This window comes from Bacillus rossius, chromosome 5 (assembly GCF_032445375.1).
Source record: "Bacillus rossius redtenbacheri isolate Brsri chromosome 5, Brsri_v3, whole genome shotgun sequence".
Lineage (NCBI taxonomy): Eukaryota > Metazoa > Arthropoda > Insecta > Phasmatodea > Bacillidae > Bacillus > Bacillus rossius.
In genome coordinates, this window is record NC_086333.1 from 53,631,239 (window position 1) to 53,650,914 (window position 19,676).

Below are 19,676 nucleotides of genomic sequence, written 5' to 3' on the forward strand. Positions count from 1 at the left end.
ACCTTATTTAGTATGTCTTTTATACGAAAAATCTTTTTAAAAACATATTCTTAGTTTGCATGATGTTAAAAGATACTTGCTTATCCAAGCATTATTGATAAGCACAAATCTTCAGTTTTACTCCCTGAGCTAAGCAACCTAAAATTACTATGGAATTGTGTGAAAGACTCGAGGGAGATAGTCACTCTAAGGCCACATTGAACAGATATATTGTGTTTAGTCCAGTTAAATACTTGGGTCGTTCAGTGAACTATCATAGTTTATAAAATTATTAAAATATTAACTTTCAGTTATAGCATTTACTTAAACTATTTAGTTGGAAACTTTTCCGTATTAATTTCAAAGTTTGTTTGAACGCATGTATCATATGTGACAACGGAACTAAAAATAAATATTGCATTTAAGTTTAAATTTTTTATTTATTGTTTTATGTTTGTAATTGAGACCCTTACAAAGTAAGGACCTACTGAAATAATTAATAAGTCTTCATTATGTAAGTGTAGTGCTTCTAGCCTCTTAGCCGGACATAGCACCCATCTTACAAATATATCAAGTGGTTTGAGGAAATATAATATTTCATTAAATTGTTTATATTATTTACATTATATCATATATATATTTTTTCACCAAACCGTGACATCACAAATCCAAGATGTTTGGTCATTGACCCCATCCACTTTACACAGCCTGAAACCTGCCTCAGATTCGTCATATACACTCTACTTTAATGCTCGATGAAATTTTAAATAAGTTAAAAATATTCTGCTAAGCTGGGGAGGCCAGGGGTGTCAATAGTGTTTAATAGTATAATTTTTTACTGTACCTTGTTTATGAATATATTAAATATTTTGGTAATTCAGCAGAAAAGTGGTTTCTTCGAAATAAGGGGAATAAAAACTAAAGTGAAAAGTTGGTTGTCAGCTACATTAATTATGTATAACATTCTTTACGTGTTAAATAAGTATTAATTTCAAATAAGTATTTTTTTTTGTATTTTTGAATGCTAAGTTGCCAAGTAACAACAATTTTGTACCTACAATTTGGTACGATAAGCAATTTTAATTACGGTACATTGATAAGTAGCGATTTTTAACAACTAATGAAACTTCAGTTTAACATATTAAAAGTTTTTTTTTAGAGAGAACCTTTCTTGCACAGGTTATTCGAAATCGCTCAATTATTCAAGATGCTTTTTGTAATAACATACATATATATTTTTTTGGTCTTTGCCCTGCCAGGTCCTACATATCAGTAACTTCGCAGCCGGGAATTCAGTTGCCGGCAACGTGCTGAATCTGATCTGCGCGGACCTGAAAGCGCTGAATAACGTCGCCACGTTCATCCACCACCTCTGGCTCTCGCCCGTCCTGCTGGCTGCGATAACCTGCTTCGTCTGGCTGCGAGTCGCTTGGCCGGGCGTCGCTGGGCTGTGTGTGGTCTTCGCCCTGGCGTCGGCGCTAAGTAAGTGTGCTTACGTTTACAAAGCGAACAAGCAAGCGTATTTTAAAGGACGTGGACTTTCTTGGCACTTTTTTTTTTTTTTAAGTTTTCAAACCCAAAACATTTTAAGTGAGTTTAAAATTTATTATGGCTTATACACAGGGGCGGATCCAGGGCAAGCGATTTTATCTTGTCTGTCCAGAGTTATGTTTAAAAAAATGGACATTAATCGGAAGAGGAAAAAAAAAATATATTATCTTGCTATACGTATGTTGGTCAATACCTACCTATTTAAATTCACGATTTCGTAACGGAAATAATATCAAATATTTTATTACCACGTGGCTTTATCGTAAGCATTTATAAACCTGACCTGGATAATATATCATGAAATAAAGTACAAAAATTCTGAAATGAATTAGCAAAACCAGTGTCGAAATTTATGTTACAGGCTGGGTTACCAATGTGGTTTGAAAGAGAAAAAAAAATATTTTTATCTTCAAATTTTCCAAGGGAGGGTCTCCGTAGAAATAAAAGTCCAGGGGCCCACGATACCACCACAGATGATAGTTGTATTAACAAATTAATTTGCTGGAACAAATAAACAAGTTATAGTTTTAGTAGCATAAGACGTTAAATACTAGTAAAACATTAAAAAAATATTTTTTATTAGGAAAGGAATTTCACATAACAGAAATTTCGCTTGTACTTTAAACTAGCTAAAATTTATTAAAAAGTCATAAATAAACATTTTATGTGAAAAATTTAATATTTAAAATAATTACGCTGAATCACTGAGAATTTAATTACAGAATAAAATCTACAAACACAAAAAAAGTAACTTCACGGAAACTGAACGGACGAACTAAGAAGTCTGTAACATAAAAAAAAAAAACACTTAAAACTACACACCACATAAAACAAAGATTTAGAGAGTCTGTGAGAAAGTTATTCAGTTTCTCACCGATTGTAGAAAATTGTTTCTGCTTAAATTTTAACTACTGACGGCTAAATAAATAAGGTGCTGTTACACGAACTAAATATTGTTTACTCGTGATTCTATGATGCATTATTATTGTATTGCAGTAATTGCGGAGAAATTCGCATATGCGTATCGCATCCAGAGCAACCAGATATCCGACAGACGGATAAAACTTCTTCAGGAGATCCTGTTAGGAGTGAGATTGATAAAAATGTATGCTTGGGAGAAACCGTTCATTTCTCTGGTCGATCAGGTTCGAAGGTAGGTGGTAATGGTTTTTGTGAGAATTTGTCAGAAGGTTTAAATATTGTGTAAGTCGTTAAAATTATTATTATTTTTTTTAATTTCCAACATTTTTAAACCTAAGCTCAACATTTTGTTTGAACAATAAGTTGTTAAAAATTCAATTTTAAAGAGATTGCAAATTACATTTTAATTTTAGAACTTCGTCTACATTCCTGTATATACTCTATGCTATTGATTTTTGTAATTCAACTGGAAAATCTTACATACAAATTTAATAATAATGAATGGCAAATGAAATATGTGTGTTTCAAATTTCATCTCAATGCTCACGAAAGTACATTTAAAAAAAATTATTTAGCAAGTATTTTTATGTAGTGAATAATGTAAGATGCGCCTGAATTGTACCAAACAATGAAAGTGAAAATACAAAACAACATTTTAATCGCGTATTTAAAATACTACTTGTAATAATATAGTATGATATGCAAATTCCGTATTGTGAAAAGCAGTGGTAAGAAACTCAGTTCATCACGTCGTACCGTGGAATGAGAGATTCAAAGAAACACAATAAATATCATGCGGGCTTGTTTGATACGTACCTTTATTAATATAGTAAATAAAAATACATGCTACAAATAATATGCACTCACTTTATGTACCTTTTATTTAAACGGAAGTGCGGTTTAATACATTACCTTTAAATCCGTTGTTTCGTTTTTGTGTGTTTCTTAAAAAAATTAAAATGCCCACTCTAGTTTAAATACTGATGTAGATGACTTATTGCTCATAAATTAGATATATTTATTAATGATTGTTTGAAAAACATTTTAAGTGTGTTTCATACAGTGCAAATACGGATCATAAAACGTTTTGTGGTTGTATTAAAAGTTATTTGTGAGTAAACGTAACATGGACGAATAAAATTAAATAAATATTTTCCAGTTATCGACCAGTTGTATTTTAGTTAGCAATAATTAAATACAGATTAACTCTCTTCGGAGAATCACGACAAGCTATAATTTTTATTTTTATTTTAAACTGGCAATGTTTGATTCGTTTGCTATATATACATATGATAAGCATTTGCATTTATATTTTTACAGAGCTGAAACCAAAGTAATGAAGAAAAGTGGTTTTCTCAGAGGAGCATTTTTGGTGTTCACTTTAAGTGCTAGCAGGATCGCTTGCTTCACTGTCATGGTCTGCATGGTATTTAACGAGCAGCCTTTGAACGCAGAAAATGTAAGTGTGTGCATAAAGAAACAATTATATTATTTTAATGACATCCAATTTGTTTCAAAATCTTTATTATTATTTTTCACTGAGACCAGTTTTGCAAAGCAGTGAAGTTGAAAAAGAAATGCCTTCAAAAATAAAAAATGTGTGTTTTCTTTAATACAGTATTATTTAGGTATGCAATATGTACAGAAAATTCATAACACCAAACATCGACGAAAAAAGGTTTCCCTTTAATTATTGGTTCGCGGATGGGTGACTTACGTTTTAAAAACAAAAACCACTAAGGCTTTCTAGTAATGAATTCAGTTTATTTCAGGAAACTGGAAAGGAAATAATTATTATTCTCATCAGAACACTAAGGGCAGTCAGAAGAGAGTTCTATCGTTTTCACAAATGTGGAAAATCGTCTATTTCACAGTGTTTCCATAAGACGGTTACGATGCCTGTAGAAAAACAAGGAAGATATACCACCGGAAAAACATCTTTGAACGTTATCTTTGGGTGATTTTGTTTTTCAACACTATCTGGAATTCGAGATCCGTTACTTAAATACGAAAATCAAAACAAAAGGAAAGACTACGCATGCGTAAGCCTTTTATGAACTTTAAAGCTCACTGCAACTACGCTTTACACGAACTATTCTGAGCGATGGGTGTTAGTTATTTAAATTTAAATTTTGAATTTATGACATTGCGTAGCTTTTTTTGTTACAGATAAATTAAGTCTGAAAATAATAAATGTACAAGACACAGAAATAAAAGCTAAGGTTGCTATAAAAAATAAATCAGAAAAAAATATGTAGAAGTCGGGAAAAGAAAGTAAGTCAATTATCTTGTCCTGATCAACACGAAAAAAATTTAATTAAAAATACGAAAAACAAAGTGCATAATTACTGACCATGGACAAACTTCTATGGACGAACTTACAAACACAGCACACACAAGCATCTGATATAAACACAAATGGTGACAATGCAGCTAAGGCAACACCTGATAAATAAATTACACCAAAGAACTTTTAATATATATAAAAAAATTAGCTTGAAACGCGTAAGCTTCTCTTGTAGACAACCACGTTCACAAAATCAACGATATTGAGTAATTATGAAATCGATGTATGGACACTGTTTAAGCGCTGAGTGTTTCACTTACAATGGCATGGGAAACAAGTGCAAATTAAAATTTAAAATGTTTCTATAGGCGATTGATATAAATGCTCGAAAATAAAGGTGTTTTTTAAGTCAGTTTCATGTAGCTTGACTCTCAATTTACAGTTCTACAAATAATATCAGAGTTACCCATTTCCCAGATTCTACTTGCAAAGAATAGCGTACTGTTTGTATACTAACACTGACCACAACATGAAGTTGTTTAAAAAAAAGGTTGACAGATAAAATGTGGCAAAAGAAACGCACAAATTTAGTACTACTTCGAAAAACAGTCAAATCTGAGGCCAGTTTCATGATAAAGACTATACAATGTGAGTCTAAATTCGACCGACAAATTTCTGCTGCAGGTTAATAACCAAAAAATAAGTTGAAAACCTTTATACGGCTTACGGTATAAATTTGTTTCCAAGGCTGTTTATGTCTTTGAAGTTGGGGCTGATACATTTTTTTTGTTAACATATAATAGTCGCAGCTTGGCTCGCGAAATTTCAGGGTATTGCTGATATCTTACCATTGAAGAAAAGCATATGATTTTTGCCAAACATATTTAGTAAAAAATTGGAAACAATAAATTTTAAGGTCAATACATGATTTAAATCATAATAAACCATTCAATAATGATTTTTTCTTAAAGTGGCTGTGCGTATGCCTTCTTAATTTTTAGTCTAAATATGGTATCTGATTTTGAAACTTCTGTTTTAGTGCCTTCGAAGATATATTTAGCATTGATGAAATCAGACTTACTTCATTTTTATTTCACGAGGTAGACCATTTAACAAATTTTTTAAATTACTTCTTTAAAATTAATTTTGCCCCTTATCATCCCCTTAGGTGTTTATTTATGTAATTAATTAAAGCCTAATTTTTATGGTAACCAGAAACCATTATAAGAAAAAATCCGTCAATTATTTATTGTTGATGCTGTGACAAAAAGACCAAAATTTAATGTGTGTGTATATATATTAATTCTTAATAATGTGAATAGCCATTTCCAATTTTTTTTCATTTCATCCAATGTACAGACTTTTCACACCTAGAAAACTTTATTATTAATATAGAACGGAATTAGGTATGCGAGATCGTTTAGTGCCACAACCCAAAAGTTCAATATAGACACTACTAACATAGTTCACTAAATGACACGCGCAACCAAATACAAATTATGAGTTTTCATTTAATATAGATGAGTACTCCTACGTTGTGAACCTGGAACACACTAATGTCTTCAAATTTCGTTCACATGACCTTCATGATTCATTATTTGTGAATACAAAGAATTATGGGATTAAAAATATGCATTAAAATAACTACTGTAACACACAAAAAAAAAGTATAACACGTACCAGTGGGGATTTAAATTCCAACTTGGTATATATAATCGACCATCGTCTTTATTCTTCAACTTGTATGCTACTGTAAACACCGCAGGGTATGCGGTAACGGTCGACGTTGTTACTCGTCTTGTCCCGTAATCACTCGCAACCTGCAGTTACGATGCATTGCTTCACCAAGGGCCGAAGAACTCACGGAACCGGGAAGCGATGAAGTCGCCGACCTCCGCGTCCCGTCCCGTCGGCACCAGGACGACTCGCCCCGCTGAACGACCGCAGCTGGTCGCACCGGGACTCGAACCAGCCCCTGCGTGAGGCCTCGGCGTCGCCAACGTCTCCCGCCCAGCCGACCCACAAGGGGGGGGGGGGGGCTAGTGTCGTTCGCTGTTGGTGCGCTCTAACACCTCGCCCTCGGCCGTGTTCCCCGAAAGCCTTCGGCCCCCATTGCCGACTCGTCGGCTTCATCCTACTCGTTGGCTTACTCGTACTCGCCCAGCGAGTGTGGCTCGCTCGTCCGGTGACTCGTATCAGCCATCTATTCTCCTCGTGCCGTTACCCCGCCACCACCTTATCTCTCAACTCGGCGTTTACTCGTTTATCTACTCGTCACTCGCCGAAGCGAGTGTTCACTCGTCGACTCAGGACTTGAACCCAAGTCCCTCGGTACTTGTGACGTCACGCCGACACCTCGGCGACACCTCCTTTTGACAAGGGCTTACCCCGGCGATGAAGTCCCTCTGTCGGCGCGGCGGATGGGCAGAGCTTCGCTAGTTCTCTCACGTGTCGGCGTCGTGTCATGGCGCGTCGGAGCCCGTCTGCTCCATCTGTGCATAAACTGGGGGCTATATCCCCTTCCAGGGTCAACTTAACCAGAATATCATTTACTCCGCTCGCCTAATCTGTGCATAAACAGCCGGCGTAACTTCCGGTGCCCCGTAACAGTCACATGAACGAGAAACTTATTCTATAGCCTCGCTCAAGCGTCGCGGATTGTCCAACCAACAGGCGGAAACTGGGCTGCTCTCGTAGCTATAAAGTCAGCGGGTGGCGTTTTATCAGGGGTGTGACGAAACACATCTCGTAAGTCACGGTTTGCAGTTAACGGGCTGGAGAACACCCGATACAAATATAGAAACTATTTTAGATGAAACTCGGAGCTTCTGAAGTATGATTAATTGTATTTTGAACTGTGAATTTTGTGGCAGTAGAAAAATATTTCATTGGAATAATTGGAAGTAACACCTATATTTTTAACATATTTTTGTAAAGTGTTACTATCTCCAATAATTTCAGTGAAATAATTTTCCTACAGGCACAAAATTCCGGTGGTTACAGAACTTCATTGAATTAAACTCAATCCTGACGCTAAGTGTCCAATATTATTTTTTTGTATTATTTATACCACTAATAACTCTGTTCGAGGTAAAATGTCCGTAGGGGAGACTGGGAACAATTGTAACATTTTTTAGGATTTTTTTTTCGCCACTATACATAATTAAATAACACTGATAGTTATCGGAAACAGTACTTTAATGGTCTGTGGTACTAGTCATGCAGTAAAAACGATTTCAATATGTATATTGATTATGAAACACAGGTGTACAGGATAATTATAAAGTCCGTGAAACATTTCAAAAAATCGGTACAGTGAAATGGCTAAGAATTATGTAACAAATTATACAGCATGTGAAATAAAAAATGTGAAAGTTTTCTTTCCACTAGTTATAAATGTTCTATGTGTCCACCTGGCGTCACACGACACACATCTAATCGATAGTCCAATTCTGCCCATACCCGACCCAGAATTTTAGGAGTGATGGTAAGAGCAGCTGCTACAATGAGGTGTCTCAATTCGTCAAGGTTCTGTGGTAGAGGTGGAACATAAACACTATCCTTGATGTAACCCCACAAGAAAAAATCGCAAGTTGTCAAGTCCGGTGATCGTGGTGGCCACGGGAGTAGCATTTGGTCAGCGGCCGCCCCACGGCCCATCCAGCGATGTGGCAACGTCTCATTCAGATAATCTCGTACCACATTGTGCTAATGAGGTGGAGCACCAATTTGTTGGAAGATGAAGTCCCTGCTATCAGCTTAAAGTTGTGGCATAAGCCACAATTGCAGCATGTCGAGGTAGGTGATATCAGTAACAGTTCTCTCAGCGAAGAAGAAGGGGCCATAAACTGTCTCGCTTGTCATGGCACAGAACACGTTAACTTTTGGCGAATGTCGGACGTGTTCGAGAGTTGCGTGTGGATTCTCTGTCCCCTATATGCGTGTTTTGTGTCGGTTGACTCTTCCTGAGAGATGAAAAGTGGCTTCGTCACTGAAGATTAATTTGCTTGCAAAGTCATCGTCTTCAAGACGGTTCTGCATGGCAATGCAGAACTGCAATAGGAGCAATTTTTCATCGTGGCTGATGGCTTGCAGAAGCTGCAATTTGTACGGCTTCACTCTTAATCGCTTACGAAGAATTTTACACACTGTTGGCTGAGAGATGTTCAATTCTGCACTAGCCCGATAAGTTGACTTCTTGGGACTCCGCACCATCACGTACCGTACACAATCCACTGTCTGTTGTGACACGCCTGGCCAACACGACCGTTTTGCGTCGCACAAACAGCCGTCTTCCTCGAATTTCTTGTACTACTTCATTATGCTATTGTAAACTGGTGGTGTTTTGTTAAATTTGCCACGGAAAGCTCTTGGACACTCACTACCGATTCGCTAAGGGCGTATTCAAGCACACAAAAGGCTTTCTCTGCCTGGTTGGCAGCCATTTTCAGCAACTACATGCACTAGCGCCCCTGTCGGTTGTTTTTTAAAATAGATTTTAGGCGCTACATTCAAAAAAACTTTGAGAGTTGTTCTTTCACGCGTTGTATAATTTGTTACGTTATTCTTTTCCATTTCGCTGTACTGATTTTATGAAATGTTTCACGGACTTTATAATTACCCTGTATTTACAGTAGGGGAGACTGGGGACAATTGTAACATTTATTTAGTATATATATTTTTTCTCTACTATACATCATTAGATAATGCTGATAGTTATCGGGAACAGTTCTTTGATGGTCTGTGGTACTAGTCATGCAGTTAAAAATTATATATATACCTATATATATTGATTATAAAATATAGGTGTATATTTAGTAATGTGTTCTGTTACAATCGACACCATTTGAAGGTCATTTGTAACACATATAAGGGTCGTTTGTAACACACATAGCGTACACAACATAAACTGAAACAAAATTAGTAGCGTGTTTAATTCGTAACAATTATAAACTTTTATGCATATAGCCCTATACAAAATACCCTCATGACATACAAAGTGTTTGTTTGTGTCTTCAATCTGACAAACAGTTGTGACACAAGTAACTTAATCCCCCTTTAGTGCAATGCACATGAGCCCATTTACTACATGACATGCATTGCACCCACTCTTCATTGGACGACTGTCTTTGTAGCTGTCTGAACATACTATACAAGAATAATCTTCTTCGTTTAACGTACACTTTGAAATGTTTGTTGAGTTCTGTATTTTCTGAGTGGTGTTATTGACTGTTTCGGTTATGCTCTTCACTTTTCTTGTGCTCTTGACTTTGTTGATGGCCGGAATTCTTATTTTTTATGCAGCATATTCCAGTGCTTCTTTCTCTGGTGTGCTGGTCAGTATGGCTGATTTACGTTTTCTCTTGTTAGGTAAACAGGTGTTCTGCTGGCTGGCTGTGGGGTATGGCTGCACTACATCTGGGGAAAAATTAAAAACACCAGCATCTCCAACCACTTCGTCTTCCATAACTTTCGCAGTGGCAGGCATGAGACATGTTTGTTGATCTGGTGAATTCATTAGACTTGGGTCTGGTCTTTCAGTTACTTCACATGGAGTGAAATCGCTGTCATCGAAAATGTTCTCGTTAAATGGCCATATTCCAGTGGCAGAAAACCTGGACATAATGTTTTTCGGTGTTGTTGCTTGTGGTAGAGCAGTTGCAACGATTTCAGGGATATCGTAAATAGTCATTTTCCTGGACGAATCTTCATCCATGCATCCATAGCTGTGAACGAACTTTTTAAAGGGACCGTAAACCCTTACATCAAGTGACTGTAACTTGTGAGAAGAATGGGGGGAAAGGACAATAATACAATACCATTTTCCCTGCAAAACTCTATTGTTGGCAAGTACAAATGACTGTCGTGGTTGTCTAACAGAAAAAGCACCTTATTTTCCTTGTCTGGTTTGGCATGCTTTGGAAAATGCTTCATGAAAACTAGAAATTCTTCTTTTTGCATCCAACCAGAACCATTTGCTACACCTACACAGCCCACAGGACCACCCCAAAGAAAAACAATTCATGTAATACTTTCCTTGGGAACACAAACATGGGCGGCACACAGTTCCCAATTGCATTCACTGCTACAAAAACAGTGACCAATGTACCTCGTTGTCTTTCGACGGCAAGATGTCAGCAATGACACCAAATTTCGCAAGCCGGTAATTAGCTATTCAAGCATCAAATATTATTTATTTGGTATCAAAAAACCCATATCAAAACTACAAACTACAATTCTACAATTTTTCCTAAGTCACCCCCCTAAGCAGTGACAGTAAATGTGGTGAATATGATTTTAAAATAAATAATTATATCTCCAAATAACATAAAACAAAAATATATAATTGGGCAACAATAATAAGAATATTCACTTTTTTTTGTGAAATCCAATCCCTAAACTGTGAAAAAGGGTTACATATTGTTTTAGATAATTTATTATATCACCTTTTCTAAACAAGATATTGGGTACCAAAATCAAATATACGAAATTCCCAAACAAAATTTTACCTTTCGCGTAATTCAACCTCTGCTGTGTGTCAAAGGGGTATATATGGTTTTATTATAAATAATTAAAGCTCCGAATATAATCAAGCATAAGAAAGGATATTGAGTACCCATAAAAGTAAGAAAACTAAGAATCAAAATTCTACCATTTTGCAAAAGTCAACCCGTGAAGGGTGTAAAAAGGGTAGCTGTAGATGGAAAAGGGGAAAGTTGAAAAATTATATTTCTTATGGAACTATGGTTTGATGGCTTGATGGCTTGCCAATCGTGAGGAATCAACCATGTTCGGGCATGTCCGCCACTCTTTGACTATGATCAGGACCTCGTCGGCCATCTTGGATGACTCCACATCCGCCATCTTAATACCTACAATCAGTGGCTTCTCGTCAGAGCAAGCAAGGCAAGCAGTGCTTGTATAATTTCATTGAATCATTATATATATATTCAATCACAAAAGGGGCAAAAACACTGTCAGTTTTATTATAGAAACATTAATTATCTAACAGCTCTTTTTTTAATATTTGCAGAAACTCTACTTCTAAATGGGTGAAATATTGTAAATATAGTTACCATTAAAAATATATTCTTATCAACTCAAAACTAATTTAAGTTATAGGTAATGATAAATCTAACTACTTTAAACTAACTATCCTTATTTAACGCTTTCAAAAATATCAACTATTAAATTGTAACGAAGGCAATACTATTCATAAAAAATTAAAAATCTGTTATTGCAAGATAAAATTAAATTTTATATAAATTAACTTCATTATAAATATTTTAAATTTCATATGCTTTTTTTCTGTATATTGATACATATTTTTAACTGTTACAAAGGAATATTTGATTAATTCTATTATATTTACTTTAACCAAAAATATGCAAAGCAAGATCTGATACTGGCTTATGGATAGTTAAGTTTAAGTATGTTTAATTGCTGATGTGCCCGATGTGTTGCCATGTCTTGTTGCAGCTATCTCCAAGAGCGAATTTCAAACTAAATTGCCGCAATAAGCCATTCCGAAACGTCTGGTATTCTTTCAATTATTCAGGTGTGGTCTCAATATATAAGTCAGGAATAAGTTTGTGGCTCTGATAATGAAAGCTTACGATATATCTGTAAAACAATGTTTCAAAATATATTTATGTGTTTGCACTTCAATCATAAATCTCACATGATCTTGGAGGCATGAAATTTTTTGGAAATTCTTATCTTTTCATGTCTCCTTTTTTTCAAGGTTTTCACCGTTGTCTTCTTTATATATTCAGCACTGCACTCGACTATATTTTTTGTTCGTGGAATCCAAGAATCTACAAATGCACTCATATCACTACAGCGGCTGGAGGTAAAAAATTTCTTTCCACGATTTTTTTATTATTATAGAAATCACACATTAGATTTTAATATTAATATTTTTTTCTGATACATATCTTGGTAAAACATACAAAAAGTTTTTTATGTGTTGGAAAAGTAGGTGTAATTGGTTCATTCTGGGGCACCGGTGGGTGGTGGGGGATTCGGGGATTCGAGGCGATCATCTTGGATTATGTCACTTCCGGTGGTCATCTTGGATTACGTCACTTCCGGCGGCCATCTTCCATTTGACCTTTGGCCCCGGAGGCCATCTTTGATTCCACCATTTTGTTTTCTAGAACTTCTACCGAATTATGATGTCACATCCACCATCTTGAAAATCCTCAAATATTAACTTAGAAAATCGGAATTTTTTTTTTAAATTTATAAAAAAAGATATTATTAAAATTTTAATTTGAAAACATGATGACTTCGTCATCGAGCTCCTCACTTCTGTGCGTTGCACTTTTCGTTATGATGGCATCATCATCGAGCGTCCCACTCCTACCCATGCATTATAGTCTGCTGGAGGTGGCCATCTTCTTTAGTGGAGACCACCATCTTGATTTCATCTGATGAATATCGTCATCGAGTGTAGGTTTCTAAAGTATGTTAGTGTATGTAAGGTCGAGTTTATATTTCCTGTCAGTATTGTTATGCCCCTAATAGATCAAAAAATTCACAAATTTTGTTATAATAAATCACAAAATCCACAGTCATTTTGTTGTTGTGACCACTATTTATTCTTAAAAACATACAATGTATGTAGAAGTGTGATTATATTTCCCAACAGTGTTGTTATGACCCTAATAGACCAAAAAATTCACAAATTTTGTTATAATAAACCACAAAATCCACAGGCATTTTGTTCAAGACCACCATTTTTTCTTAAAGACATAATAATTTATGATGTTTGTATAGTCTGTGATATATGTGATCAAATATCAAAAGAATCGACTCATCATTGCGGATGCGATGGTTATAGTATTGATAATTAAAAAAATATTTATTTAATTAAATTTATTTACTCCATCCTACACCGTTCAGGATCAGAAATTTTTCAGAGCCCTCACACCTAAGTAATATTTATATTGACGTATCTTCTAAGCAGTAACATTTTTGCGTACCCGTGTTTAAAAAGTTGCATGGAAGCAAATATTTTAATGTTTGCATATACATTTTCATTTTCACTGTTTTTAATATGATTACCTTGCGGAATGCAGGTTTCATGTTAAAATAATAAACAGTATGCAGGTAAAAATGATATTTTTTAAAATAAACTGGTGGCTTTTCACGACATAAAATCCTTAATAAAAATAAAAACTATACACATCAAACGAAACTATACAACTAAAATATAAACTATATACAAAAACCGTAACTTTATACCAATAATGTAAACTATAAACAAAAAAACCTATAAAGAAACTGAAACATTACAACAAAAAAAGAAAATGTACAACAAAAATCGGAAAACTATACAATAAAATACACAAACTATACATAATAAATGGAAACAACAACCAAAATATTTACAGAAACTTTATTCGTCGTCTCCGATACATCCGTGGGGGACCGTGCTGATACCATCTTTACAGATTCGGCGCTTGTCATCTTCCCACGTAATGGCGAGCTTATTATATACTCACTGTACAGTATGTGCTGCCGGGAGCGAACAGCCCTAACACCTACCCTCCTTGTGCGGTGGTCTTGCAGGGCATCCAGGTAGTCACTGAATGTTATTTGGTTTTTGACTACACAGCACTGGATGCCCTTAGCCTTTCTTCGACCTCGCCACCGCACCAGTAGGCATAGAGTTTGGCCCGCAGACCGACAAACTCACTCATAACTTGCTCCCCCCCCCCCCCCCACATTCATCTTTGAATTTACCAACCACCTTTTTCTTGACAGGAGAGAAGCAGGGATGGTTAGAAGAATCGTCTGGAACAGACATGGCATCAATGGATGTGTCTGGCCATTTTAAATGGCGAATAGGAATCGGCAGAGACATTGCCCACCCATACAAGTTATTCGCATCCACATACCCTACAAAGATAAATGGCTTGGAAGCATCGTAGGTTTCTGGTACATAGGAGTTATTGGCTACGCAATGTCGTTTGATGCTTTGCGCTACACCTCCCCAAATACCTGCTTCCACAAACACATACATGTCATAATCAGTCAGAAGCTCCAGTTTTACGCCTGTGGTACGAAGCATCGCATCGAAAGCGAACCCTGGACAAGAAATGTAGTGCGAGGGGTCTAGACTGTCTCAAGGCACAGACTGCGAAAATTCTCGAATACATCTTTCAGGATCAGGACATCCGTCTTTAGGTAGAAGTCAGCATACTCCTCTAAAGTAGCGCACGGAAACTTACCCCAGACATTTTGTGCGTGCTTATAATCTGCCTCTGAAATCCCAGAATCAGTCAGAATATTGTAGAAATCATCGATAGATGGAAGACTCCTATCATCCAACCGAGAAAAAGAATCCACAAAATCATATGGGAAGACCCCCTTGCGGGTAACCAATTCCAGCTCATGAGGAGCGAAAAATGCAGCAGTACTTATAAATTTGTCTGCTGGAAAGAACTCGGCGAGAGAAGCGAGACCACGGCTCATGAAGCAGAACGTAGCAACAAACTGAATACTAAACATATCACACAACTTCTTGGAAAAAGTTATCAGCTTTTCTTCCGAATTATGAATAATGAACATATCTTTACTGTCGTACCACAACTTCCTGATAATGAAGGTCTGGTCGTATGCCAGGTTGTGGAAGAACACAATAAACTTCTTCGGTCTGCACCTGAGAAGGTTGCAGTCATTAAAAGCACCCCCAAGATACTCGCCAGTGAAGTGATTGTGGTCACGAACTTTCTTTGCAGTCCCTCCAAACTTTCCACCACAGTAGCAACACTTTGTTGCTTGCAGAAAAGCAGTGTTCTGTGCATGTGTGAGTGGAGTTACCGGAACAGATGTAGAAAATATTTTCTGTACATCCTGTCCAATCTCTACAATGTGTGAAATGAACCTTTCCTCTGCATCACAACCTCGATACACTTCAGGCTCTGATGGAAGTGCTGAAGTGAGATTTGCAGGAATTATGGTGTTATCAGATTTCACATAAATGCAGTAGCTGTATGCCTTATGTTTTTGGTACTGCAACGTGTATGCCTCATTAGGATTTGGCTGACAGGTATGTATTTTTTCGATAATAGCCTCAAAATTACAATACACAACTATAGGCATCTTATCGGCATGGTGGAAATTTTTGAACTGCAGAATAGGAGGCTGACCATTTTCATCAAGCTGTGGCATCTCCATTCAAACCGCAACATGTTGTTTGCAGAGCCTACTGTGTTTTTCAAAACACTGAAGACCAGTGAGTCCACCAACCCTTTCCCGATCATCGAAATGCTTGAAGCATCTTTTACATACATGGAGAGCATCATGATGTGTAGTGAGTTGGGGGCACACCAAGGCGGAAAAATCAGCAATTAATGTAAAATGGGCCGAATTGTTACTAACCAAGAGTAGAATATCGAAATGATTTTCTTTTTCTTCTGGAGCGACTCATGCTGGTACAATGTTCTGGTTCTCGTCGATACTATAGATGTTGATGGAGACACCATGATTCTCTTTTTCGAACAGTGGTATTTGCCGAATTGGAGTAGGAAAATCGATGTTTGTAAAATTGAACTTTCCTTCCAGGTCATGGTAACGGTGGTTGACGCGCTCTGGATTCCATCCCTCCACATACTTGACAAGAATAGACCACTTAAAACACATGTGATCTTCAAGGTTTTGTGGGTTAATCACTGCATGTTTTGACTTGATAGTGGTAGGCAGTTCTATGTATGAACTGGCACGGAGTGGTTCGAGCTTATTTATTCTAAGTTGAAGTCGCTTGACAATGGACAAAGTCCATCCAGACCCCTTCCCCGTGTAATCTTCCTCCTCCTTGCAGATCTTGGGGATGGATTCAGCAACTGCTTCCACCACCTCATGAAATGCGTAGAGAGGAACATTCACAGTTTTGAAGGCCCTCTTCTATTCGCTGGCATCTACAGGCTTTTCATAATCGCACTCGGGGATTATGTTAAACTTGAGTGAACCATTCTCCTCAATCTCCTCCAGAAGCTGGCTGATTATTTTATCCTTGACAGAGTTCAAGTATGTAAAAATGTCCTTGGCAGAACTGGTGTTGTTTTCTGCCACATAAGTTTTCAAGTTACCCTTGAACCCCACTTCGGCGGTGATGAAACCATGGGTATTGGGTAAACCAGCCTCGGGAATCACCTTTGCTCGCCTGGTCGAAGGCTTAGGCGTTACTGCTTGCTTGAGCACTGCCATCTTTTGCTTTTTGGACAGAGGTGGAGCAGGACCCTTGCACACTTTGGTGTGTGCTTTTAAAAAGTTGGCCCTTGCGAATTACTTAGCACAGTTTTCACATGAATGTGCTATGCGGTTTGTATTGAGAATACAGGCCGTCTTTTCATGCCATCTGACGACATCAGTACGGGCGAAAGTCTTGTAGCAGAAGCTACACCTGGTGCCTGAAGTCGTGGGGGCAGCACCAGTGCATGAATACAGATGCTGCTGCATCTTGTCGCTGCGTGCATCAGTCCGCAGTCGTGTCAGGCTGCGTTCGAGTTATTTGTACTGCTGAATTCTCGCAACCAGCGAATTCGTCACGGGACTGTCTCCATAGTCGTATCAGACCGCGTTACTTTGTACATCTGAACTTTCGTAACCAGCTCGTTTCGTCACGGGACTGCCTCCGCAGTCACATCGAGTCGCGTTTAAATCGTTACCAGAGTATTTCCGGGAGTCCGGGTCGCGGCGAGGGAGAACGCTCGCCCCGCAACGTGTCGGCCAGGCTGCGATAGGGCTTCGACGGAATAAAGTAGCTCGTGAAAATGGACAGCAACGTCTTCTTCTTACAACCTTCTTCGTATCCTCTAACCTATACAACCATTTTACCACATAGGTAACACTGTTGGAGGTCACGCTGCAGGTTGTCAGCGCACTGACATTCGTGACAGTAGCGGTTGTGGCCTAGCGAAAATACTGCTGGGCAGAAATGGCATTTCTGCATGATGGATGAACAAATTTCCCTCCCGGTTCCATGTTTCACGGTCCTGGCCACGTTGGCCTGAACTCCACCTTCTCTCCAACTGGAGCTACGCGGGCAAATCAGGGCGAGTCTCAGGACAATTCGCAACAGGGACTTAGGGACCCCAGGGCGAGGGAGGTCACAGTTATGTAATCTCACATCTTGAGTTAACGTTGAATATTTTTAGGCTAGTGTAAGATTTCGTGTGGACTTTAAATATTTTACATTGCAAACAATTTAAGTTATCTAGACTTTAATTATTTTAACATTTTAGTGATATTAGGGACCGAGTAGGTTTGAGGTTATGTAATCAAATATTCTCACATTTTTAGTTAAAATTGAATATTTTTTTGGCTAGTGTACAATTTTGTTTGGTCTGTGAATATTTTACATTGCTTAAATTTAGGTTAGGTTAGATTCAAGTGGGTTATGATAACCTGAGAATTAGTTTATTGACTTTCAGGCTTTTTTGTGTGAATGTTTAGGTTTGAGGTTAGGTTCGTTTTCATGTAAAATCTAGCTACATTGATTATGTTAATTCTTTTGTTATAGTTCTCCGTACGTCGTGCTTCCTTCGTGTGTGTGATCATGATTGCCCCACTATGATCGGATTTACCCCGTGAATGATCGCAATTACCCCACTTGTTTTGTGAATCCTGTGATATCACCTTTTAAAGAATAATTTTTTTGTAAATTTATATGTGCCATTAATTAACTTTTTCAGTCAAGGTATATTAATTATACATATTGAAGTTTATGCTCATGTATTTTCATTAACCTAATCCTATTTTCAAAAATTTATTTTCACAACACAATTTGAAGTGATCGGAATTGCCCCTCTCTACCCTAATACAAAAAGAAGTGGTGTACCAAATGAAACTTTATGTTAGTGACACTACCCTGGAATATATTTGCTAATCTAAAATACTCATTATATAAAGTAATCTCAGGTTTTAAAATACCTAGGAAAACTGGCATTTCAACGATTATAATTCAAATTCTCCTTGTGATCCGTTAACGGGCTGGATTACACAGTCATTAAGCGCGTGCTTGTTAACCATGAGGGACGTGGCTCGATACACATCACTCAATTTTTACCTTTTTAAATAATAATATCATATAATATCATTATATAATAATGATGTTGAATCAGATCAATACATTTATACTTTGTAGTAATTATTTACAGACTTATTTCAGTCGTTTAAGCACAAAAATATACTAACATATACTTAGTGTTATAATATTGATTTTAAATGTTTCAGGTATCTGTTTTAGTAATGCTTTGGAAGTATAACTTTAAACATGTATAAAATCTTAAAAAATAAAAAAATCTTAATGAATTTTAACAAATAGACAGTATTTTAATATAATTCCGTGTAGAAATTTAGGCCCAGGTCTAAAATATTTTCAAGTATTTTTTTGCTTTTATCAGAGCCGTTTCTAATAGTTTAAAATTTTCAATTGTTTCGTGTTGCCATCTACGGGTGATGGTGACAAACAACATTTATAATACAGGCAGCGATTTCTAGCGTTGGGCGTACAAAGAAAGTGTGTACTTCCCGACTAAAAATGTTGGCATGTACTTGAAAAATTAATACTTTATTGATCAGTATATTTATCAAGAGCGACACTATTTTTAAGAAATCTACTTTAAATTTTGGTGCCCGTCGCATTTATGTAAATTAATATAGAGATTTGAAGAGCCAAAGATGATTATTCATTGTGAAACAACTTATTGACCTAACATTCTTCAAGACCACCAACGAACACAACCTATAGTCTCTAATTCAATTATTATGATTATCAAGACACGGAAATACAAATTAGAAAATATTATTTTAAATGTATATTATTAAAACGTATAAATGTAATGTAGACTCTTAGGTCCTGAACTATAGCAATTCTGAAAGAGACCTAGATCCTGATGTCATTCGGGAAAAAATTAAATTTCTTTGT

General features: G+C 36.7%; 1 protein-coding gene across 4 annotated transcripts in view; it reads left to right on the forward strand.

Moving 5' to 3' along the window:
* The window catches only part of LOC134531806 (ATP-binding cassette sub-family C member 4-like), an 89,100-nt gene that overhangs the window by 17,526 nt on the left and 51,898 nt on the right, over positions 1-19,676 (forward strand). For 3 of the 4 annotated variants that reach the window (XM_063367749.1, XM_063367748.1, XM_063367751.1), the window contains exons 6-9: positions 1,239-1,461; positions 2,527-2,683; positions 3,772-3,910; positions 12,483-12,590. In XM_063367749.1, the coding sequence (XP_063223819.1) occupies positions 1,239-1,461; positions 2,527-2,683; positions 3,772-3,910; positions 12,483-12,590 (627 nt within the window). The remainder of the gene's footprint in view (positions 1-1,238; positions 1,462-2,526; positions 2,684-3,771; positions 3,911-12,482; positions 12,591-19,676) is intronic. The other variant, XM_063367750.1, reaches the window with a different exon arrangement.